Genomic DNA, 19049 nt, shown 5'->3' on the forward strand with positions numbered 1-19049 from the left:
ATCTTTTAAGACTGGTGTACTGGTTGCAATTCACCTAGAATCGGTGAGGTCTAGACTGTCTTTGAATACTGGTGTACTGGTTGAACGCCACCTAGAAGCTGTGAGGCCTAGACTATCTTTTAATACTGGTGCACTGGTTGCACTCCACCTATAGCTAGAAGCTGTGAGGTCAAGACTGTCTTTTAATACTGGTGTGCTGGTTGCACTCCACCTAGAAGCTGTGAGGTCTAGACTGTCTTTTAATGTCAGTGTGCTAGTAGATGTAGAATATAGTAGATATATCAATATACATGTACCAGGGTATATTGCTTTTAATTTTCATGAACTGACCTCTGACAATTTAAGGGCCTGGGATATGAAAGGAGTAAGAAATCAAACCCCAAAACAATTCTCAATATTAATGGTGTAAACTGTCATGATGACATTACAATAGCCAACCATTTTAACAAATAGTTTAATACTGTTGCTTCTAAATTGGTTGAAAAACTTCCATTGTGTAAACGCTTATACCATTATACATCAAAGTTGTCTAGGGATTTTTATACTAAACGAAACCCGAAAGGGATTAAATTTCATCTTCATCATGTCTCAGAAGAGTTTGTGTATAGGGAGTTATCCAATTTAAATATATGTAAAAGTACAGGTTTAGATCAAATTCCTGCCAGATTATTGCGGGATGCGGCACCAATAATCAAAATTCCTATCACCTTTTTAATAAATTCATCCATATCTGAGGGTATAGTACCTGACGATCTTAAAACTGCAAAAGTTATCCCTTTATTCAAAAAGAAGGATAGACTTCAGGCAGAAAACTATAGACCTGTGAGCATCCTCAATATTGTATCATTTTTTTTTTAGAAAAAGCAGTCTACAACCAATTAGAAAATGTTCTTGTTAAAAATAACCTATTGTATGAATTTCAATCAGGCTTCAGGAAATCATACTCTACTGACTCCTGTTTGATCTATCTCATGGACTATATAAAATCTCAAAACGTCAAAAGGTTTATTCACTGGTATGGTCTTGTAAGACCTACGAAAAGCTTTTGATACAGTAAATCATTCTATATTGTGTAACAAATTAAAGTTTATTGGTGTCGAGTCCTGCAACTGGTTCAAATCTTATTTAGAAAGTAGATCTCAACTAGTCAGTGTTAATGGGGTACACTCGTCAGTTGGTAATGTCAACTGCAGGGTTCCTCAAGGAAGTTTGTTGGGACCACTTTTATTTTTGGTGTACATCAATGACATGGAAATAAGTATTGAAAATTCATGTAAATTACTTCTCTATGCGGATGACAGTGCTATTATATTCTCACATAAATGCCCTGAAACAATTTCTTCTTAAATCTCCTTGGTTTTGGAATCCTGTCATGATTGGCTTGTTGACAATAAATTATCATTACATCTGGGAAAAACAGAATGTATCCTTTTTGGTCCAAAATGAAAATTAATTCAAACACCTGAGGATAAATTTCAGGTTTCTTGCAAAGGTCAAATTATTAATTCTCATTCGGCTGTAAAATACCTTGGGGTGATGATTGACAGATTTTTGTCTGGAGAAGAAATTGTCTCCAATGTCATACAAAAAATCAATCAAAGACTAAAATTCCTTTACAGAAATAGTAACTGTCTATCCCAAAAATTACGAAAAACTCTATGTTCAGCTCTCATACAATGTCATTTCGATTATGCTTGTTCATCCTGGTATGAGGGTCTTTCTAATTTATATAAAAATAAGTTACAAATAACCCAAAATAAAATGGTCCGTTTCATTCTGAACTTAAACAACAGGACAAGAATTACATGTACTGAACTACAAAAAATTAGTATGCTCAATGTAGAGGGAAGAGTTCGTCAACTTCGTTTAAATCATGCATTTAACATTTTTAATGAGAAGTGCCCTCAGTATATGCATGAATTTTTCACCAAAAACAATAACACCTACGGTACTATAGATCCGGAAACTCAAATTTCGCTATTAAAAATGTCAAGGGTACAGAAACATCTACTTTTTTCTTTTCGGCTGCTAAAGATTGGAACTCTTGACCGGATGATATCAAAAATATCAAAAGCAAACATAAATTCAAAACCAATTCTAAAAAACACCTTATGCTTCAAGCAAAAAATATAGTGGATGATCTCTTTGTCTACTAGTGAGCACACATGTATTACATTTTCATTCTTTTGTCACAAAATACATATACAGACCTGAAAAATTGCGCAGGTCGAGCAGACCTCGCTGGTAGGGGGACGCTGGTAGGGGGACCCCCAACCCTTGGAAAGCTTGACTTGCGGCATTGCACAATGATTTCAAATTTCAAGTTTTCATGCCTAGAAACTGTAATGCAAAGATCTGTCAGTATATTTGTTATATTTTGATATCTTTGAAAATAACTATGTAAAATATTCTATAGTTTGCTACTATAAGAAGCTGTCTGCCACTACAAAATACTTATTATGTATTGTTTTCTATATAGGAAATACAATTTTACTGATTAATTATCGAATATGATACACACATATCCTATTCTGTGCTATCTGAACCGTCACCGGATTGATTTTCTTAATTTTTATTATTTTTCTTCCATTTTTAAAGGACCCCATTGGAAATAAGCTACTTTGTGGCTTTATGGGTAATCCTAGGTAAATGGCAATCACCACCACTCCTATTATGCGATCTATTTTTTATTTATAAATACCTTCATTTATTAAAATAGTCCGTCTCATTTTGTCTCATATTATAGTAATATCTGCCTTTTTTTACAGTGTATCAGACTTTTTTAGATTTTTATACTCTGTGATATATGTCAAAGATTGAATTAAAAAAAAACTTTTGTTAGGTCAGATCTATTATTATTATTCTCAGTCTTAATACAAAATACTCTTTTTTATTTACAAGATGCAATGTGATTTTAATTATATATTTTATTCTAAATTGTGATATCTTGTAATAACATGCCTATTTTACCTGAATAAATAAATATTTTTAGTCTTTCAAAGACATTACTTTCCTTTTCACTCATAGAGTACAATTTATGTTATGTATTAACTGTTAGTAAGTAAAATATTGATGTTTAATGTGAAAATCTGCTAAAAACATATGCTTTTGAATGTGTGAATTGAGATGTGAATTGTTATTTGAATGATCAAAGTGCAGATTTATATAGAGTAAACATGTGTTATGTATTAATGGATAAAGTAGGAGTTAAAGTGTAAATGTGCTCGTAAATTTGTAATTTATGTCAGAGGTGTGGGACACTACGGATCTAACTCTGGCATCACACATGTACACATTGCATAATATGTAATGGGAAGTAAAATTTAGAATATTTTTTATTATATATTAAAATGCATGTTATATTTATAATTTATTTTTGGGTTGGCCATTGTTGAGGTTATTAGCTCATTATACAGTGAAAGTGTGGATTTGAGAGATATATTGAATATTTCCGGTTGGGTTATAGGCCAAGTCAAGGTGAACCAGAAACTTGTATCCCGAAAGCTTGTACTTGAAATGTTATACATTTGTACATGTACCGACATAAGAGTACATACATTTTATTCCAACCAGTTTCCAAAGGCTTTTCAAGAGCTCTATCTACATCTTAAACATTGTCTGCACTGGTGTCTCAAGATCAATAACCTAACAAACCTGTTAGGTGTGTACACATTTATTTTACAACGATGGCTAAACTTGCTGCAATTTAATTGCTGGAAATTAAAACAAGAATCTTGAAAATCTTTAAACATATTTTTATTCAGCTGTAAAACATGTAAATGTAGAGTTATCTAATCTCTGTAAAGCATGCAATCGATCATAACATAAAACTACTTCCACTGTTTGGTGGAAATCGATGAAAATCAAACTTTGAAAGAAGGGAGATAACTTTTACTTACTCACTATTAATGTGACAATATGTATCATTTAAAAGCAGTTCAGACACAGACTTCAACTAAAAAGAAAAGGTTTGAGTATAATTTCCATGTTTACAATGAAGAATGTATTACATTTACATTATGCCAAAAAAACTACAATAGGTACAAAATTTAATTATTTCAAAACTGAAAATTGACATTTCTGTGAAAAAGTGTGTATCTATAGTTTAATACACAGTTGATACTTTATAGATCAAAAATTGATGCACATTGCAGGTACAATATTGCCTACAAATAGTTTTTCATTATGTATTTTCTAAAAGGGTAACAGAGAAAGACAATTTGTTGTACGACTTGTTCATGCTGGAAATCATTCAATTCAAAATACCGGTATGTAAAAAAAAATCTGACATCCTACACTTTTAAGCATTGATGCTGCTGTCATCTCTATTTCCAAAAAAAAAAACGGCTAAATTGTGACAGTCCGAAACACTGGTGGGATACTGGGTTTATCTGATTAGTGGTGGCTGCAGTAATATTTACAAGACTTAACTTATAATTTACTTCTGACATGTTTTAAATCATTAGCTAATTTTTGATAAGCAGCAATCATGAATAACACTATCTTATTTCTATTGAAGTTCTACCAGGTTATGCTGATTATGGGACAAATATCCTAATTTTAATACAGTTAATAGTCCATTTTTTATGATATAGAAGTTATACTGTAGTAGAATTAAAAGCGTGCACTGGCCCTCCCTACTGGTAATAAACATTATTGGATAGTAAACTTATCCAACTAACACGCAATAATTATCTTAAATCTACTGACAACATGTCAACTGATTTGGGTAACATCAAATAGTCATGCATGAATCATCTAAATAATATATGGCAACTTTATCTTTACATCATCTCAATATATACAGACTCAAACCTCAGCTTAAGGAAGAAGAAAAAAGGCAAACATTTCTTCTCTGTGATCACCAAGTTAACAATAGATATATAGCTTGTAAATAAATCTCAACAAAATCTCAACAAATCAAATCATCATATAGACATTATAACAGATAGGATTCAATATATGACAAGGAAATTTATTCTCACCGAATACATCTTTCAAAACGGAACATTATGAGAAACAGAAGCACCACATGTTATAGACACAAATAGTGGTCAGGTATGTGTACATGTCTGTGTTACACTGTTAAACCTAAACTTTGAATCATGATTTATTTTCTAAATGAAACAAGACTGACAGGCTGCAAAACTTGTATTCAGCAAAAGACTTCTGAAAAAGGTGAAAATTGATGTTCTACAAATCCAGCACAACTACCAATTACAACAATGATTTTAACAGGGAAATCAAATTTAAATTGTCCAAACATGTTAATTTACAAATGTATCAATCTAAACATCCATATTCCTGGCTAAAGAGAATCACCAATACAATTTTATCGTTTTAAACAAACATACCTGAAGAATTTTAATCTAGATATCATGAAGATCTCTATGATGCATCCTTAAAATATCCTCACTAGCAGATTTTTTTAACTTTGAAACAGAAAACAAACATCTCACTTTAAACTTAACACTCTTTTACAAAAGCTCTGATCTAGCTGCATCAGTGTACAATAACTCTAACAATATCTTATACCAAACTGGATACTTAACCACTTTTAAAACAGTCTGCTACATAGATTTCGTTTTAGAGAAATGCCTACTGGAATTTCTAGTCCTGCCTGAGAAATATTCATTAAACACATTCAGCACTATATCTGTCTATTCCAGCCAGACGGTACAACTAGTGACTCCTGTGAGAGAGTTTCACAAGGCTCGTGTGTTCCTGGGAGGAATGGAGTTTGTAACCGCTATTTTGACTTCTTCTGGAGATTCGCAAGCTTCTCAAAGTTGAGTTTTGTTTGTGTAATAAATGCTGTTGACATTCAGGGTGCTGGCAGTTATTGGTGATTTTCACGTTTGTGAGTTCATGAGATGAGTGGAGTTTACATCCATGCTGCTTCGGTCGGTCTCCAGGACAATGACACCAGTTTTTGAAGGTTGACCTTAGTCGTACAGGAACAACCCAAGCTGATGTCATGTTGAGCAGATGATGCAGTTCCCGTGACAAGCCAGGTTTATGGGCGACACCGTAAGTGGCAGACTTTCCAGGAGAAACATTCCGCTTGGCCTTTTGAAGTCTCTGAATTATAAAATTGATGTCATGACATTTGTGACCTTGAAAAAACTTCAGATAGGATGTATAGTAAAAATCTCTTGTTTATGAACACTAAAACCTTGATACAACCTCCTGGTATCTATTCAGCTTGAGGAAACCCGTAATTGAATACACCTCATTATAAAATAAAAACGCAATATACATATATAATATCTCTCAATATACAGTAAACCTTGATATAATGCCCCCCCCCTTTTCCCCCAATTAATATGCAGTAAAAACTTGGGCCCCTAACTTATATGAAATTGAACCACGATATAAAGGTTTTTTCATATCAACCTTTAATACAATAAAAAGGCATGAGGTCACCTGGCCGACTATGTGTGTTTTCTCTGGCCACTCCTGTTTCCTTCCACATTAACACCCTTTGCGCGCTAACATTGGGCCAAAAATAGTGATTGACATAATTTATATAATTTGCTTCATAATTGTCGTAAAATAAGTAAAGTTAATATTTTTTATACAATCTAATTTCCAACCTACCAGCATAACTCAATGTCCCCTTTTCCTAAACTTTTATGCTCCTCTAAATATATTGCCAAACCCAAACCCATATAATGCCAAATGATGCAGTTTTGCTAGTTAAAATAACAAGAGGCCCAGAGGGCCTGTATCACTCACCTGAATATTTAAGCAGTTATAGCAAAATATTCTTATTAAATATTATCCTGTAATATAAATATTTCACTCCCAAACTTTGTCGGGCTCTATCCCAGGAAACCACCAACCAAATATGAAGATTTTATACCTTTTAGTTTAGGAGAAGTCGTTTGCAGTGTTTGACACATTTGACCCCGAGACCTTGAAAGTAGGTCAAGGTCATTTTCATTCTCAAACTTTGTCGGGCTCTATCCCAGGAAGCTACCAGCCAAATATGAAGATTCTATACCTTTCAGTTCTTTAGAAGAAGTCGTTTGAAGTGTTTGAAGTGTTTGAGATATTTGACCCCTGTGACCTTGAAAGTAGAACGAGGTCATTTTCATTCTCAAACTTTGTCAGGCCCCTACCAACAGCTTTCAGCCAAATATCATGACTTAAGGCCTGAAGGAAAAGTTGACTGTCGACACTGGACGACGGACGCCACACCATGACATAATGAGCTAAAAAGTTATACAGTATTAAAGAGTTGTCTCCCTTGTATCATACCAAACTTCTGGCGGGCTGTGAACTGGAGTTGGACCGCGGTCGGGGTGGCACTCGTCCGAAGTGTAGCTTTCTCTTTACTTTGTGCCACGAAATATCTGTCAACAGCAAGGGACGAAAAATGTTACCGAAATAAAAATGACATATCTGTTTTAAGTATGTCCAGTTTCAGGAAGCAGTGCAATTAGATAATCTTTTTAAGGTTAGAAAAAGAGTAAGTATCAAAATTTTAGTCTAAAATCAGTGACTTGATATGCCAGACTTTTTGGTAAGCGATTCGCCACTTGACCATGATGCAGGTACACCAAGTATGATATTCATATATCAATCTTTCGCTGAGATATGTATTTCGGTACCTGAAGTCAATGTCAAATAGCGTTCTGGTGTTCCCATTTTGGTAAAAGACGCATCCCTTTCTCGACTGTGATATATATGATTGAAACAGCGGCCAAAATATGCTTTGTAAAATCCTCTAGATGTGAGTTGAATGGCCAGAAGAGTTAATGATGACCTTACGTTGGTGTGAAACACGGCACCTTCCCATGATAAATACCAAGTTTCCTCAGAATATATCAACACAATAACAAACAGAGCAAATTCTACAGAAGGATTTCTAAGGAGAATTTAAAAGTCTGCCCAACGACATTAAGGAAAAGTGCCTACATCACTCTTGTTCGCTCAGTTTTGGAATATAGCAACGCTATCTTATTGGACCATCATGCAAAAATATATTGACCGGTTTGAAAATATACAACGGCGTGCAGCAAGATTAATATGCAAATATTACAGCAAACCATTCATTAGTTAACGATGCAACAGTGACATTTTAACCCTAGACGAAAGACGGTAAATTCGGACACTGCGAACAATTTTACATAAAAACTACAGATCCAAAGACCAAAGACCAATAACTCTGTAATTTTTAAGCAAATGATTTAGTCTGAAACACAGGCATAAATACACATGATAACGATAAACCCAAGCAAAATCAGACGGTAACTAGGGAGCATATTGCCTGGAGCAATCATGATCTTGTATAGAATAATTGGTTATTATAGCCCAATGAACTAAAGTTTCGTGGAAAGTGTAAGAAAAGTGAAGGAGTAGTTGCACGGACAAAAAGAACGGACGAACCCACACCGTACATGTCCTAACCACCCTGGCGGATTGGTCAAGAATAAACAAACTCATTTCGTCTACGTACTCCTCTTATTTTTGAAGTATCTAAAAAATAAATATGCAAAAGAAATGATAGTTATTAACATCAATGTGTTCATGTCTCTCAAGAAGAGATTGTAAAGTGGCTTACCTTCAGATTTGTTGCCGCTACGCTTGGCGGGGGTGGGGACTCGTCCCGGGGGTGTGGTAAAGTGACCATTTCTACGTTTGGCTCGGCGTTTCCGGGTGTCGTGTCTCTGTACGACGCCCATTTCTATTGTCCGGCGTTTGGGTGTGGTCACTCCCTCCTCCGGCTGTACGTCTACAACACACGAAACAGACTGTGGTCAAGGTGACACGAAACAATGGTTTTTACGTCACAAACATTTATACCAATCACATACATGACGACATATACTCTATGACGTCAGTTTAATTATCTACGTATATGCATTGTTAGATAATTACGGGTAATTATTTCTCGTATTATTTTGAATATTTTCATTAATGGTAAGGAAGTAAGCATAGGTATCATGAATTGTATGCCTACTTTGTAATGTCATTATTTTTAAAATTTCTATGGAGCGAGGGTTTGACCTGTACCAATAACTATAAAAACGCCTAAAACACATGTAACTGTCTGTATGAAAAAAAAACGATGTTCAGAACAGTCTCTATGTAATGTCCCTCACTTTACGATAAAACCTCGATATGAAAACCTTGAAACATCTATATTATGTCCATAGTTTCTGTCTTATTGACCATTTTATTAATTGCCAAAACCACCCATGGTGGCAATATATCGAGGTTTAACAGGAAAACTTGACGTGTATTGATTTCATAGATGCGCGATCTCATTGGTCTGTGTATGACAGAATATATAGATCTATATTAACTAACGAGGCACGGTACATTTCAGTTAATTGACATCCATATGGAGACAGTTTTTAGATATATATGATATAAACGTATGGTTTCTTCATTTCGTGCATGGTGTCCAACACGAACATGGCGATGTTTAAACAATTCATAGTGTGTTCTAGATATATAACGACAACTGGAGCAGATTAAAATGGGGCGTGGCTTGAGGAAGTCAGTTTGAATGCTGATTGAATAGTTGCCCAGCCAATTGACTTAAACCGAATTATATATAGAGTTATTACAACTCATGAAGCTATCTCCTGTCAAAATTTCAATAATAAAAGATTCCTTTTCCAATATAACACATTATGTCTAATTTCTTATTATTTCTTATTCTGTAAATCACGTTAAGAATTTCTCAATGTTTCGCTGCATTTAATACATGTCTCACATTTACATCCAAAATTTGGACCTCATCATAAAACAGTAGTAGTCTCAATTGTATTATACATGTAACATATTTAAGTTGTTGAAATATGGCGGTGACAGTACGAGTATAGAAATGACACACAGAAAAGAAGCTACAGGCATTTTCCCTAAAATTCAAGTCATCGCGTAATTTGTACAGATCACGTTAATTGAGCGAATGATTTTCAATACTCGTTGTACCGTTAATATACACCGTTGTACCGTTAATATACACCGTTGTACCGTTAATATACTCGTTGTACCGTTAATATACACCGTTGTTTAAAAGAGGTGACACGAGTTCAAAAGTATTCCCGCGAAAAACTTTCAACGCTTTCAAGAACAGACATGATTTTATCACGAGATTGATGGTATTTTTTTAAACAGTCATTCCATCGGGTTTCAAATAAAAAACCGACGTATGGAATTAACAAAAACAGCACATATTATCCCATTTTTGCATCTAATCAGGTTAAAAATACTGCTCAATAGCAAAATCTGTTAATGTTTTGTATCAGCGATGTGTTTCATACAAAAGCGTGTTTGTATACACTTTTAAAGTAACTTCCATATCCACTGATCAATATGATCTATATTACCGCTATGTACAGGAAACGTTAGTCACATATAACGGGTGGGTCCTAAATGTCGGGGCGTCAGAATTTTATTGTCTATATTAAAAACTATCACCGTTACTCGTGGACACAGATTGATACACGCAAACATTTTCACTAAATAAATAAAATCTTAATTAATTGACAGTGTTATTTCCTTCAAAAGTAGCATATTCGATAATCACAGTCACGTTCATCCACCTCTACCCAGATCCGAATCGATATTGCATGCCAACACACGAGAATTATATGCTTTCTGTCAATTGTGACGTCACATGGTTTATTGGGGTCAGGGGTCGTTGCTACGCGCGCTATTTCTGTACTTTCCCTTCGCTCTCGTCTATGGCCATGTGTGTGTTGCACAGTTAATACTTTCCGTCTGTGCGTCTTCGGGTGACGGGATTTAAACTGAAAATGTCAGGTAAGTGATCTCTATTATACTTGGAATAATAACACTTTCTAAAATGTATTGTGCGTCAAATTTTAATGGCTGGTATTCTGTGACGCAAGAGCATCACCCGCTAATTACGACAGGTGAGCCACTAATTGATAGGATAATTTGAGCGAAGAGAAGACGATGATAATGATACTTGCTGTAATAATATAATCGTATTTCCTATCGTTTATATAAATGTCTGCAACAGTAGTTCTTGTAATAAAACTGAACTCGGGAAGTTATTTTTTTCGCTAGCCAATATATACACGGGCTTACTGAACTAATATTGAACGTAGACGATTGTTTGGTTCAATGGAGAGTTTTTGTTCATTATCAACGGTGGGCTGAGTTATTGGGAATTCAGATAATCTCTTTACCCGATTAAATTCGTCTGATTGTACTTAATAAATTTGACACTGTTTAAACTTATTTGAGGTAGAACAACTTCCATTGGTGGGAGTCGGTGTAAATGGGACCAGCTCGAGGTTTAATTTCAATTTTGTAATCACAGCGAGAGTAGGGGGTGACACTACAGTGTTTAGATTGAACCAATACAATGTTTAAACGTTTCAATCAGCATTGTGATTAGATACAGTAATATTTGGAGAGTTGAACAGTCCGGTGTTGATCCAATGTAAACCATGACCTTATTATGTAAGATCAGCAGGGGACTGCCGTATCAAGTTTCATATTAGATGACAAAGTAAATATATAGTGTATAGTTTTTGTATCCGTAAATTTTCAAATCAATCAATTGTATGTGGCAATAATTGAGATTCCCTGAATAACAATTTCATAATACAATACAATTTATTGTATTTCAGTGTCACATATCAATATCACATAACACTCTCATTTATATATATTCATGTAATTTGAAGATCCCAGCATCTGTTCATAATTTACCATACGTGGCATATACTGATGCAAAGGCACAATTTATTTTTCCTAATGGTTGCTATATAATTATACACACACTTAGTTTAAGTTAGCACTCTGTAGAAAAGAAAATTGTGACAAGTACCTGTGTATTGATGTGACAAGTACCTGTGTATTGATGTGACAAGTACCTGTGTATTGATGTATGTTCATATATAAGTACAGGGATTATAGAGAGGATTGGTATAGGGTGTGTCTGTTATCAAATCTTTCACCTGTAATATTTCATATTATAGTTTTATAGCACCCTGGTACCTTTCATTCTTACTGCATTTCAATATGATAAACAGCTTCAGCAGGAGTTTCTTACCTCACACAACTGGGATAGAGTAGTTTAAGTAATATGGGTGTTTTCATTTCCTTCCGTTTATCAACAAATATTTTGTTGGTAATTTTTATTTCAAATATTTTACTGGACATGTGCACCACTCACTCAACCACCCACACATGCATTATCAAAAACCAATTGTTGAAACTAAGAAAAAGATATTCTATACAACTCACTTCTGAACTGTTCAAAAATGCATTTATTGTCAGGTACAGACAACTACTGTTGTGTAACAAAATGATATTGGAACTTATATGTATACTTATGTATGTATGGCCTATGAGTTACTGTATGCATTTATCGCAAAATTACATGTAATTCACAAAATGCATTTATGCAAGAAATTTCACACAATAACTCAATCATTTACATAATCAATAAGACATCTTGTAAAAATGTATGAAGGATTTAATTATAACCAAATTCGTTTGAAGGCCAAGAAAAATCAATAAGCTTTCAGATCTTTTAAACATGGACGTGTCAAAAACTATTCAGCACAACAGAATATCTGTTTAAAAAACCTATTAATAACAATTTCAGTTATTTCTACACAAAAAATCTTACTTGATATGTAATTAAGTTACCAATTCAAATTGAACATGAAAGCCTTCATATCATGCCGACATATGAATAACTGAACAACCTGTTAGAAAATGTCTTGTCTGCTTGAAATATTGGCATGCAAATAATTCTTTTCCCTGACTTTTATTAGAAAGAAATAGTTTGTGTAGAATAGACAAAACTTCTGTTATGAAAAATCTAAAAATAAAAGTTTTGTGAAATTTTTAAAACAAACCTGATGGTATTAATACAAACAAGTATGTCATGTTTTGGAACATCGCAGCCATTTCATTTTAAATTAAAACGATAACACCTTTCTGAATGATCTTTGGTATGAAAAGGTCTCGAGGACATTAATCAGTCGGGAACACAAAGCAAGTTGACTTGTACAATAGCTCGGCCGAGGTGATAAAAGTCCATTTATTAAGGTATGTTCAATAGCCATCTATACATGTGGTTGTGAACAACACTACACCACAACAATGATAGATTCCTAGATAAATTCAATACGTATTTCACCTCCAGCAAGTTTTACAGTATTGTTTAAGTGAAATCCAATTTATTATAATGGTAAATACATTTTATGGCTTTATAAAATTTGATAAAATCGACACGAAATCAAGTCTATTATGTGCCAGTATACAGCGGCAGTTTCATTAAAGTAAGCCTTTACATTTCATTGTGTATTTGATATTAAAATATGTAAATATATTCAGATTAAACAAAAAGGACAGTTGTCATGATGCTTCATATTGTCATCCCAAAGTACTCCCTACCCTAGTACCCTAGTTTGTATTATATACAGCAGTGAGCCCAAAGTAAGTGCTCCCTACCCTAGAACCCTAGTTTGTATCATATACAGCAGTGATCCCAAAGTAAGTGCTCCCTACCCTAGTACCCTAGTTTGTATTATATACAACAGTGTGAGCCCAAAGTAAGTGCTCCCTACCCTAGTACCCTAGTTTGTAATATATACAGCAGTGATCCCAAAGTAAGTGCTCCCTACCCTAGTACCCTAGTTTGTATTATATACAGCAGTGAGCCCAAAGTAAGAGCTCCCTACCCTAGTACCCTAGTTTGTATTATATACAGCAGTGATCCCAAAGTGCTCCCTACCCTAGTACCCTAGTTTGTATTATATACAGCAGTGATCCAAAAGTAAGTGCTCCCTACCCTAGTACCCTAGTCTGTATTATATACAGCAGTGATCCCAAAGTAAGTGCTCGCTACCCTAGTACCCTAGTTTGTATTATATAAAGCAATGAGCCCACAGAAAGGGCTCACTACCCTAGTACCCTAGTTTGTATTATATACAGCAGTGATCCAAAAGTAAGTGCTCCCTACCCTAGTACCCTAGTCCCCCTTATGTACAGCAGTGATCCCAAAGTGCTCCCTACCCTAGAACCCTAGTTTGTATCATATACAGCAGTGATCCCAAAGTAAGTGCTCCCTGCCCTAGTACCCTAGTTTGTATTATATACAGCAGTGATCCAAAAGTAAGTGCTCCCTACCCTAGTACCCTAGTCTGTATTATATACAGCAGTGATCCCAAAGTGCTCCCTGCCCTAGTACCCTAGTTTGTATTATATACAGCAGTGATCCAAAAGTAAGTGCTCCCTACCCTAGTACCCTACTTTGTATTATATACAGCAGTGTGAGCCCAAAGTAAGTGCTCCCTTCCCTAGTCCCCTAGTTTGTTTTATATTCAGCAGTGATCCCAAAGTGCTCCCTACCCTAGAACCCTAGTTTGTATCATATACAGCAGTGATCCCAAAGTAAGTGCTCCCTGCCCTAGTACCCTAGTTTGTATTATATACAGCAGGGAGCCCAAAGTAAGTGCTCCCTACACTAGTACCCTAGTTTGTATTATATACAGCAGTGCTCCCAAAGTGCTCCCTACCCTAGTACCCTAGTCTGTATTATATACAGCAGTGATCCCAAAGTAAGTGCTCCCTGCCCTAGTACCCTAGTTTGTATTATATACAGCAGTGATCCAAAAGTAAGTGCTCCCTACCCTAGTACCCTAGTCTGTATTATATACAACAGTGATCCCAAAGTGCTCCCTACCCTAGAACCCTAGTTTGTATCATATACAGCAGTGATCCCAAAGTAAGTGCTCCCTGCCCTAGTACCCTAGTTTGTATTATATACAGCAGGTAGCCCAAAGTAAGTGCTCCCTACCCTAGTACCCTACTTTGTATTATATACAGCAGTGTGAGCCCAAGGTAGGTGGTCCGTACACTAGTACCCTAGTTTGTATTATATACAGCAGGGAGCCCAAAGTAAGTGCTCCCTACACTAGTACCCTAGTTTGTATTATATACAGCAGGGAGCCCAAAGTAAGTGCTCCCTACACTAGTACCCTAGTTTGTATTATATACAGCAGTGAGCCCAAAGTAAGTACTCCCTACCCTAGTACCCTAGTTTGTATATACAGCAGTATTGTACGTATTCCAGGTTTTTTCTCACTTAATTTAAACTAGTGGCGTTCAAGTCTCAAACACTCTCTGCAACCTTTGAACAATTATTTTGCAAAATAGAAAAGTTTCTAAATGATAAGCAGAAGCCCAATTATTTAGCTTGGCCGATACCAAGTATAACATGCTGAAAGTTTTACCTTCAGGGTTGAATACAATGTATTTTTTTAATAGCTTTTCTCACTTGACTGAGGTGCATTAATGTACAGAGAAATTGTCTTTGAGTACGTGAAGATGGCAGAATATATGACTCGTGGTATAACAAAGGTTTTGCTGAAATAGTTTTCGTTTGGCCCCATCCAACTCGACCTCAATTCTATAGCAAAATTGATACATACAGATTTTACAAAAAAAAATGGAATTAACAAGAAATAGAAAACATTTTGTAATTCAGATTGTATTCCCCCTAAAATTGTATATTTTGGCTCAAATAAACAACATGTACAGGGAGGGCAACATTTATCCATATTCCTTTAACAATATGCCACTTTGCTGTAGCAGTGGCAGAATGCCTCTGATAATCTGTCCCAGAACTGATATATTATTTATGTGGCATGCCCATGCATCTGTTATTATATATGAAAACGGTGGCAAATATGAGATAGGAGGACTACCAGTAGGACATCGATCTGTGGACCACAACCGCTACGACAGGCTGTCCCCATCTGATGAGCTGTCAGACCTCAGAGCGTGACCTGGATGGGTAGGACTTTTGAATCACCGATGGCCTAGTAAGCGCCAACTTACCCCCTCAAGTCGACTGAATACCGGCTTCATCAGACTATAAACTCATCAACTACCCAACCTATGATATAATCTTGGATCAATATCGTTAATCTGAGTTTGCATTAACAGTTTCTGACATGTTATATTCATGCTATAATAAGATTTTTGAAATAGCACAATTGAAGTCTCTTTGTTACATATATAACCAAATGATTATTATCACAATACGACTCACATACAAGGCCCTGTGCTATTGGTTTCACAATATCCTTGACATCCAAGATCCTGTGCTGCAATATCACAATAGCAAGCTTAGATATATATGCAAGCCCCTGTGCTACCCATATCACAATATACAACTGACATGTAAGCCCCTGTGCTATAGCAATGTCTCAAAGCTATAATGAAATAATCTCTATGATTTGTTTAATGGTTTTGTGATATCACAGGCCCTAGTATTACTCACAACATTGCTGAGATAAAACCCCTGCTGTGTTCATATCTCAGTGATGTTTAACAAGTTACCTACAGTATACAGTGGTACCCAAATCTCAATACTATTGGAAAGTGTTGATATACCTGTCCCTGGCACCATTATTACATCAGATAGAGTAGCTAACTCTGGATGGAGGTTTAGGCCATAGCTCCTCTGTAGATTGTTCCTAATGGACATTACACGCTATCCGTATAAATCATCCATGTTGACATTATAGTTTTTGTTCATTAGGCAAAATGAAATAAAAAAAAAATGTGTTTCTGGTTTCCCTAACACCCTTGATTTGTGTGCCTAGCCTAAAGTTTGTATTGACATTTAGTGATAAGCACTGTTAAAGTCAGAAGTCCTGCTCTGTAAGCATAGTCCAAATATTTAAAAAAAAAATGCCTACCTACCAACCCTAATTTTTTAAAAACAGCAACAGGAACATATATTTTTCGTTTTTTGGCCTTAGGCCTCAATTGTCTCCAAGGTCTTGATAGATAACGAATCTACACTCTCGTTCAGTGAAGAGTTTGTTGAAATAAGGATTTTTAGCTCACACCTTTCCTTTGTCCCCCCTTGTATTTATCAGATTGTGTAAATACGACATTATAGATGAAAATTACGATGAACTGTCCAACTTTCAGAAACAAATGATTTGTCCCACTGCAGGCAAAACACTAGAGAATTCAGTTGTGGTTTTTTGTATATCAAGGGTAACCTCCGGGCCTCCCTGTCATTTTGTTTTGGATAAAACTGTAGAGCACCTGAGCCAAGGTATGACAGCTTATCTGGTAGCTCAGTTAGAGCGACATCATGATCCGAGATCCAGGGTTCCCTTGTCTACCCTCATTGTATTTTTATACTCTGTTGACTGTTGTTGATTTTTTATGTATATCTAATTTTATGATTTGTTAATACAAGTCCTGCTATGCCTGGTTTTCTTTTCAGAACTGAAAGCTTTAGTCATATCAGAAAATGATTCCTATGCATAAACTGTTTTTGGCAGTGGTACAGTTAAATAAGTATCTTGAAAAGAAATGACTTTTGTTATTGTGATTTTCAAAATATATTCTGATAGAAGTCAACATTTCACAGTTTCTGTCAGTTTATGTAAGGCTAATATTTATAGGGGGAGGTCTATACAATATTATGCTTACTTGACTTAAGATATCTACGATCCATATTCCAGTTACTTTGTCATATTCAGACCAATTTCTGTGGGATGAATAATATTTCCTATATATATGCACATCTTTTAACCAGTATTTTCTTCAAATATGCCTCCTCTTCCTGCCTTCTTAGGAAACGTGAGGATCTATCTCTTTTAAAGGTATTTATTAGACTGAAATGTCAATGTGTGTGTATTCATATATTTCTAAAGAAAAGCAGAAAGTGTATGCAAACCGACAATGTGAATGTACAAAGCTAAATGTTAATCTTCAGGACTTTTTGTAAGATGATTTTAATCAATAGACACAGGTGTGTACAGTTCCTATCTTCTCTCATTCCCATGCACCAAGTAAATTATAAAGGTGTGTATAGTGTTCCTATCTTCTCGTTCCCATGGTGACCTGTTCCTATCTTTTCTCGTTCTCACCAGGTAATTATAAATAGATACAGGTGTGTAGTGTTCCTAACTTGTCTCGTTTCCGCAAGGTAAATAGATACAGGTGTGTAGTGTTCCTATCTTGTCTTGTTCCCACCAGGTAAATATATACAGGTGTGTAGTGTTCCTATCTTGTCTCGTTCCCACCAGGTAAATAGATACAGGTGTGTAGTGTTCCTATCTTCTCTCATTCCCAGGTTTTAAGAACTTGCTACAACTAAGGTCATTTAAGGACAATCTTTCCCACCAGGTAATCTGTTTTAGTAACAGCTTAATGTCCTATTATTGCTTGGTAAGAAGACAACAACTCACAGGAATGTGTACTGAACTAAGGTTTGAGTACTGGTGACAAATCATAAAATTCAGGAACATCATTTTAAGCTAACAAGCATCCCCCCAACACTTTCATGTATGTTTTAAAATGGTTGTGCATTAAGCATTGACAGCATTTATCAACTCTATGAAGTTTGCTGACAATGCATTAAAAAAACCACTATAATATTATAGACTTTACAGTTAAATTATATGATACATTGTTAGCATACATCACCATTTTAGGCTACGTATATATAAGGTTACTCGAAGATTTGTTTACATTGCATGCCTCAACTTTTCATTAAACTAACAAGGCATTAAATAACAAAACTTTATCTTTGGCTTGCCTAACGCTTTATGCAAAGCATTGTCAGCACACACTACAGAGTGTTAGTATTAACTGTATTGATTGCCTTACTGCATTTCCCTATGAATTATTCAATAAAACAGAAAAAACTGACAAGACATCTGGTAACCTTCACAGGAACCTACCTGGTCCCTCTCAGTCATTCCCATTAATAAAGATCAGGTCTAGATCTACAGAATGAATTCTGGTGGACATGTCAATTCCAGCTTTGCTTGTTCCATGAAAAGCGTTATTCGTCACAACATATGATGTTTAGATATTTGACCATCAGCTTACATGTACCATTAATTACTAGAATATTTTTATATATACTACGTATTTTTGGAGTAGAATCCATATTTTGGACTTGGATAATTGTACAATCCCTATGATGGAAAACATTCCGGATGCTTTTTATACGCCCATCGAAGACGGGGACGTATTATGTTATCACGTGAGCGGGCGGGCGGGTG

General features: G+C 35.3%; 2 protein-coding genes across 4 annotated transcripts in view; one reads left to right on the plus strand and one right to left on the minus strand.

Annotated features, from left to right (window-relative positions):
* Positions 1-3746: 3746 nt before the first annotated feature.
* Positions 3747-19049, minus strand: part of LOC110449227 — a 60671-nt gene continuing 45368 nt past the window's right edge. Inside the window, exons 6-8 of the mRNA XM_021495950.1 lie at positions 8570-8740; positions 7264-7358; positions 3747-6081 (exon numbers count right to left, since the gene is read on the minus strand). Coding sequence (XP_021351625.1) covers positions 5683-6081; positions 7264-7358; positions 8570-8740 — 665 coding nt within the window. The 3' untranslated portion in view covers positions 3747-5682. The remainder of the gene's footprint in view (positions 6082-7263; positions 7359-8569; positions 8741-19049) is intronic.
* LOC110449228 (testicular haploid expressed gene protein-like) overlaps positions 10619-19049 on the plus strand; it is a 45740-nt gene continuing 37309 nt past the window's right edge. For 2 of the 3 annotated variants that reach the window (XM_021495955.1, XM_021495954.1), the window contains exon 1: positions 10622-10782. In XM_021495955.1, the coding sequence (XP_021351630.1) occupies positions 10776-10782 (7 nt within the window). In that variant the 5' untranslated portion in view covers positions 10622-10775. Of the gene's footprint in view, positions 10783-19049 lie in introns of all 3 variants that reach the window. The other variant, XM_021495951.1, reaches the window with a different exon arrangement.

This window comes from Mizuhopecten yessoensis, unplaced genomic scaffold (genome assembly GCF_002113885.1).
Source record: "Mizuhopecten yessoensis strain PY_sf001 unplaced genomic scaffold, ASM211388v2 scaffold4535, whole genome shotgun sequence".
Classification (NCBI taxonomy): Eukaryota; Metazoa; Mollusca; class Bivalvia; order Pectinida; family Pectinidae; genus Mizuhopecten; species Mizuhopecten yessoensis.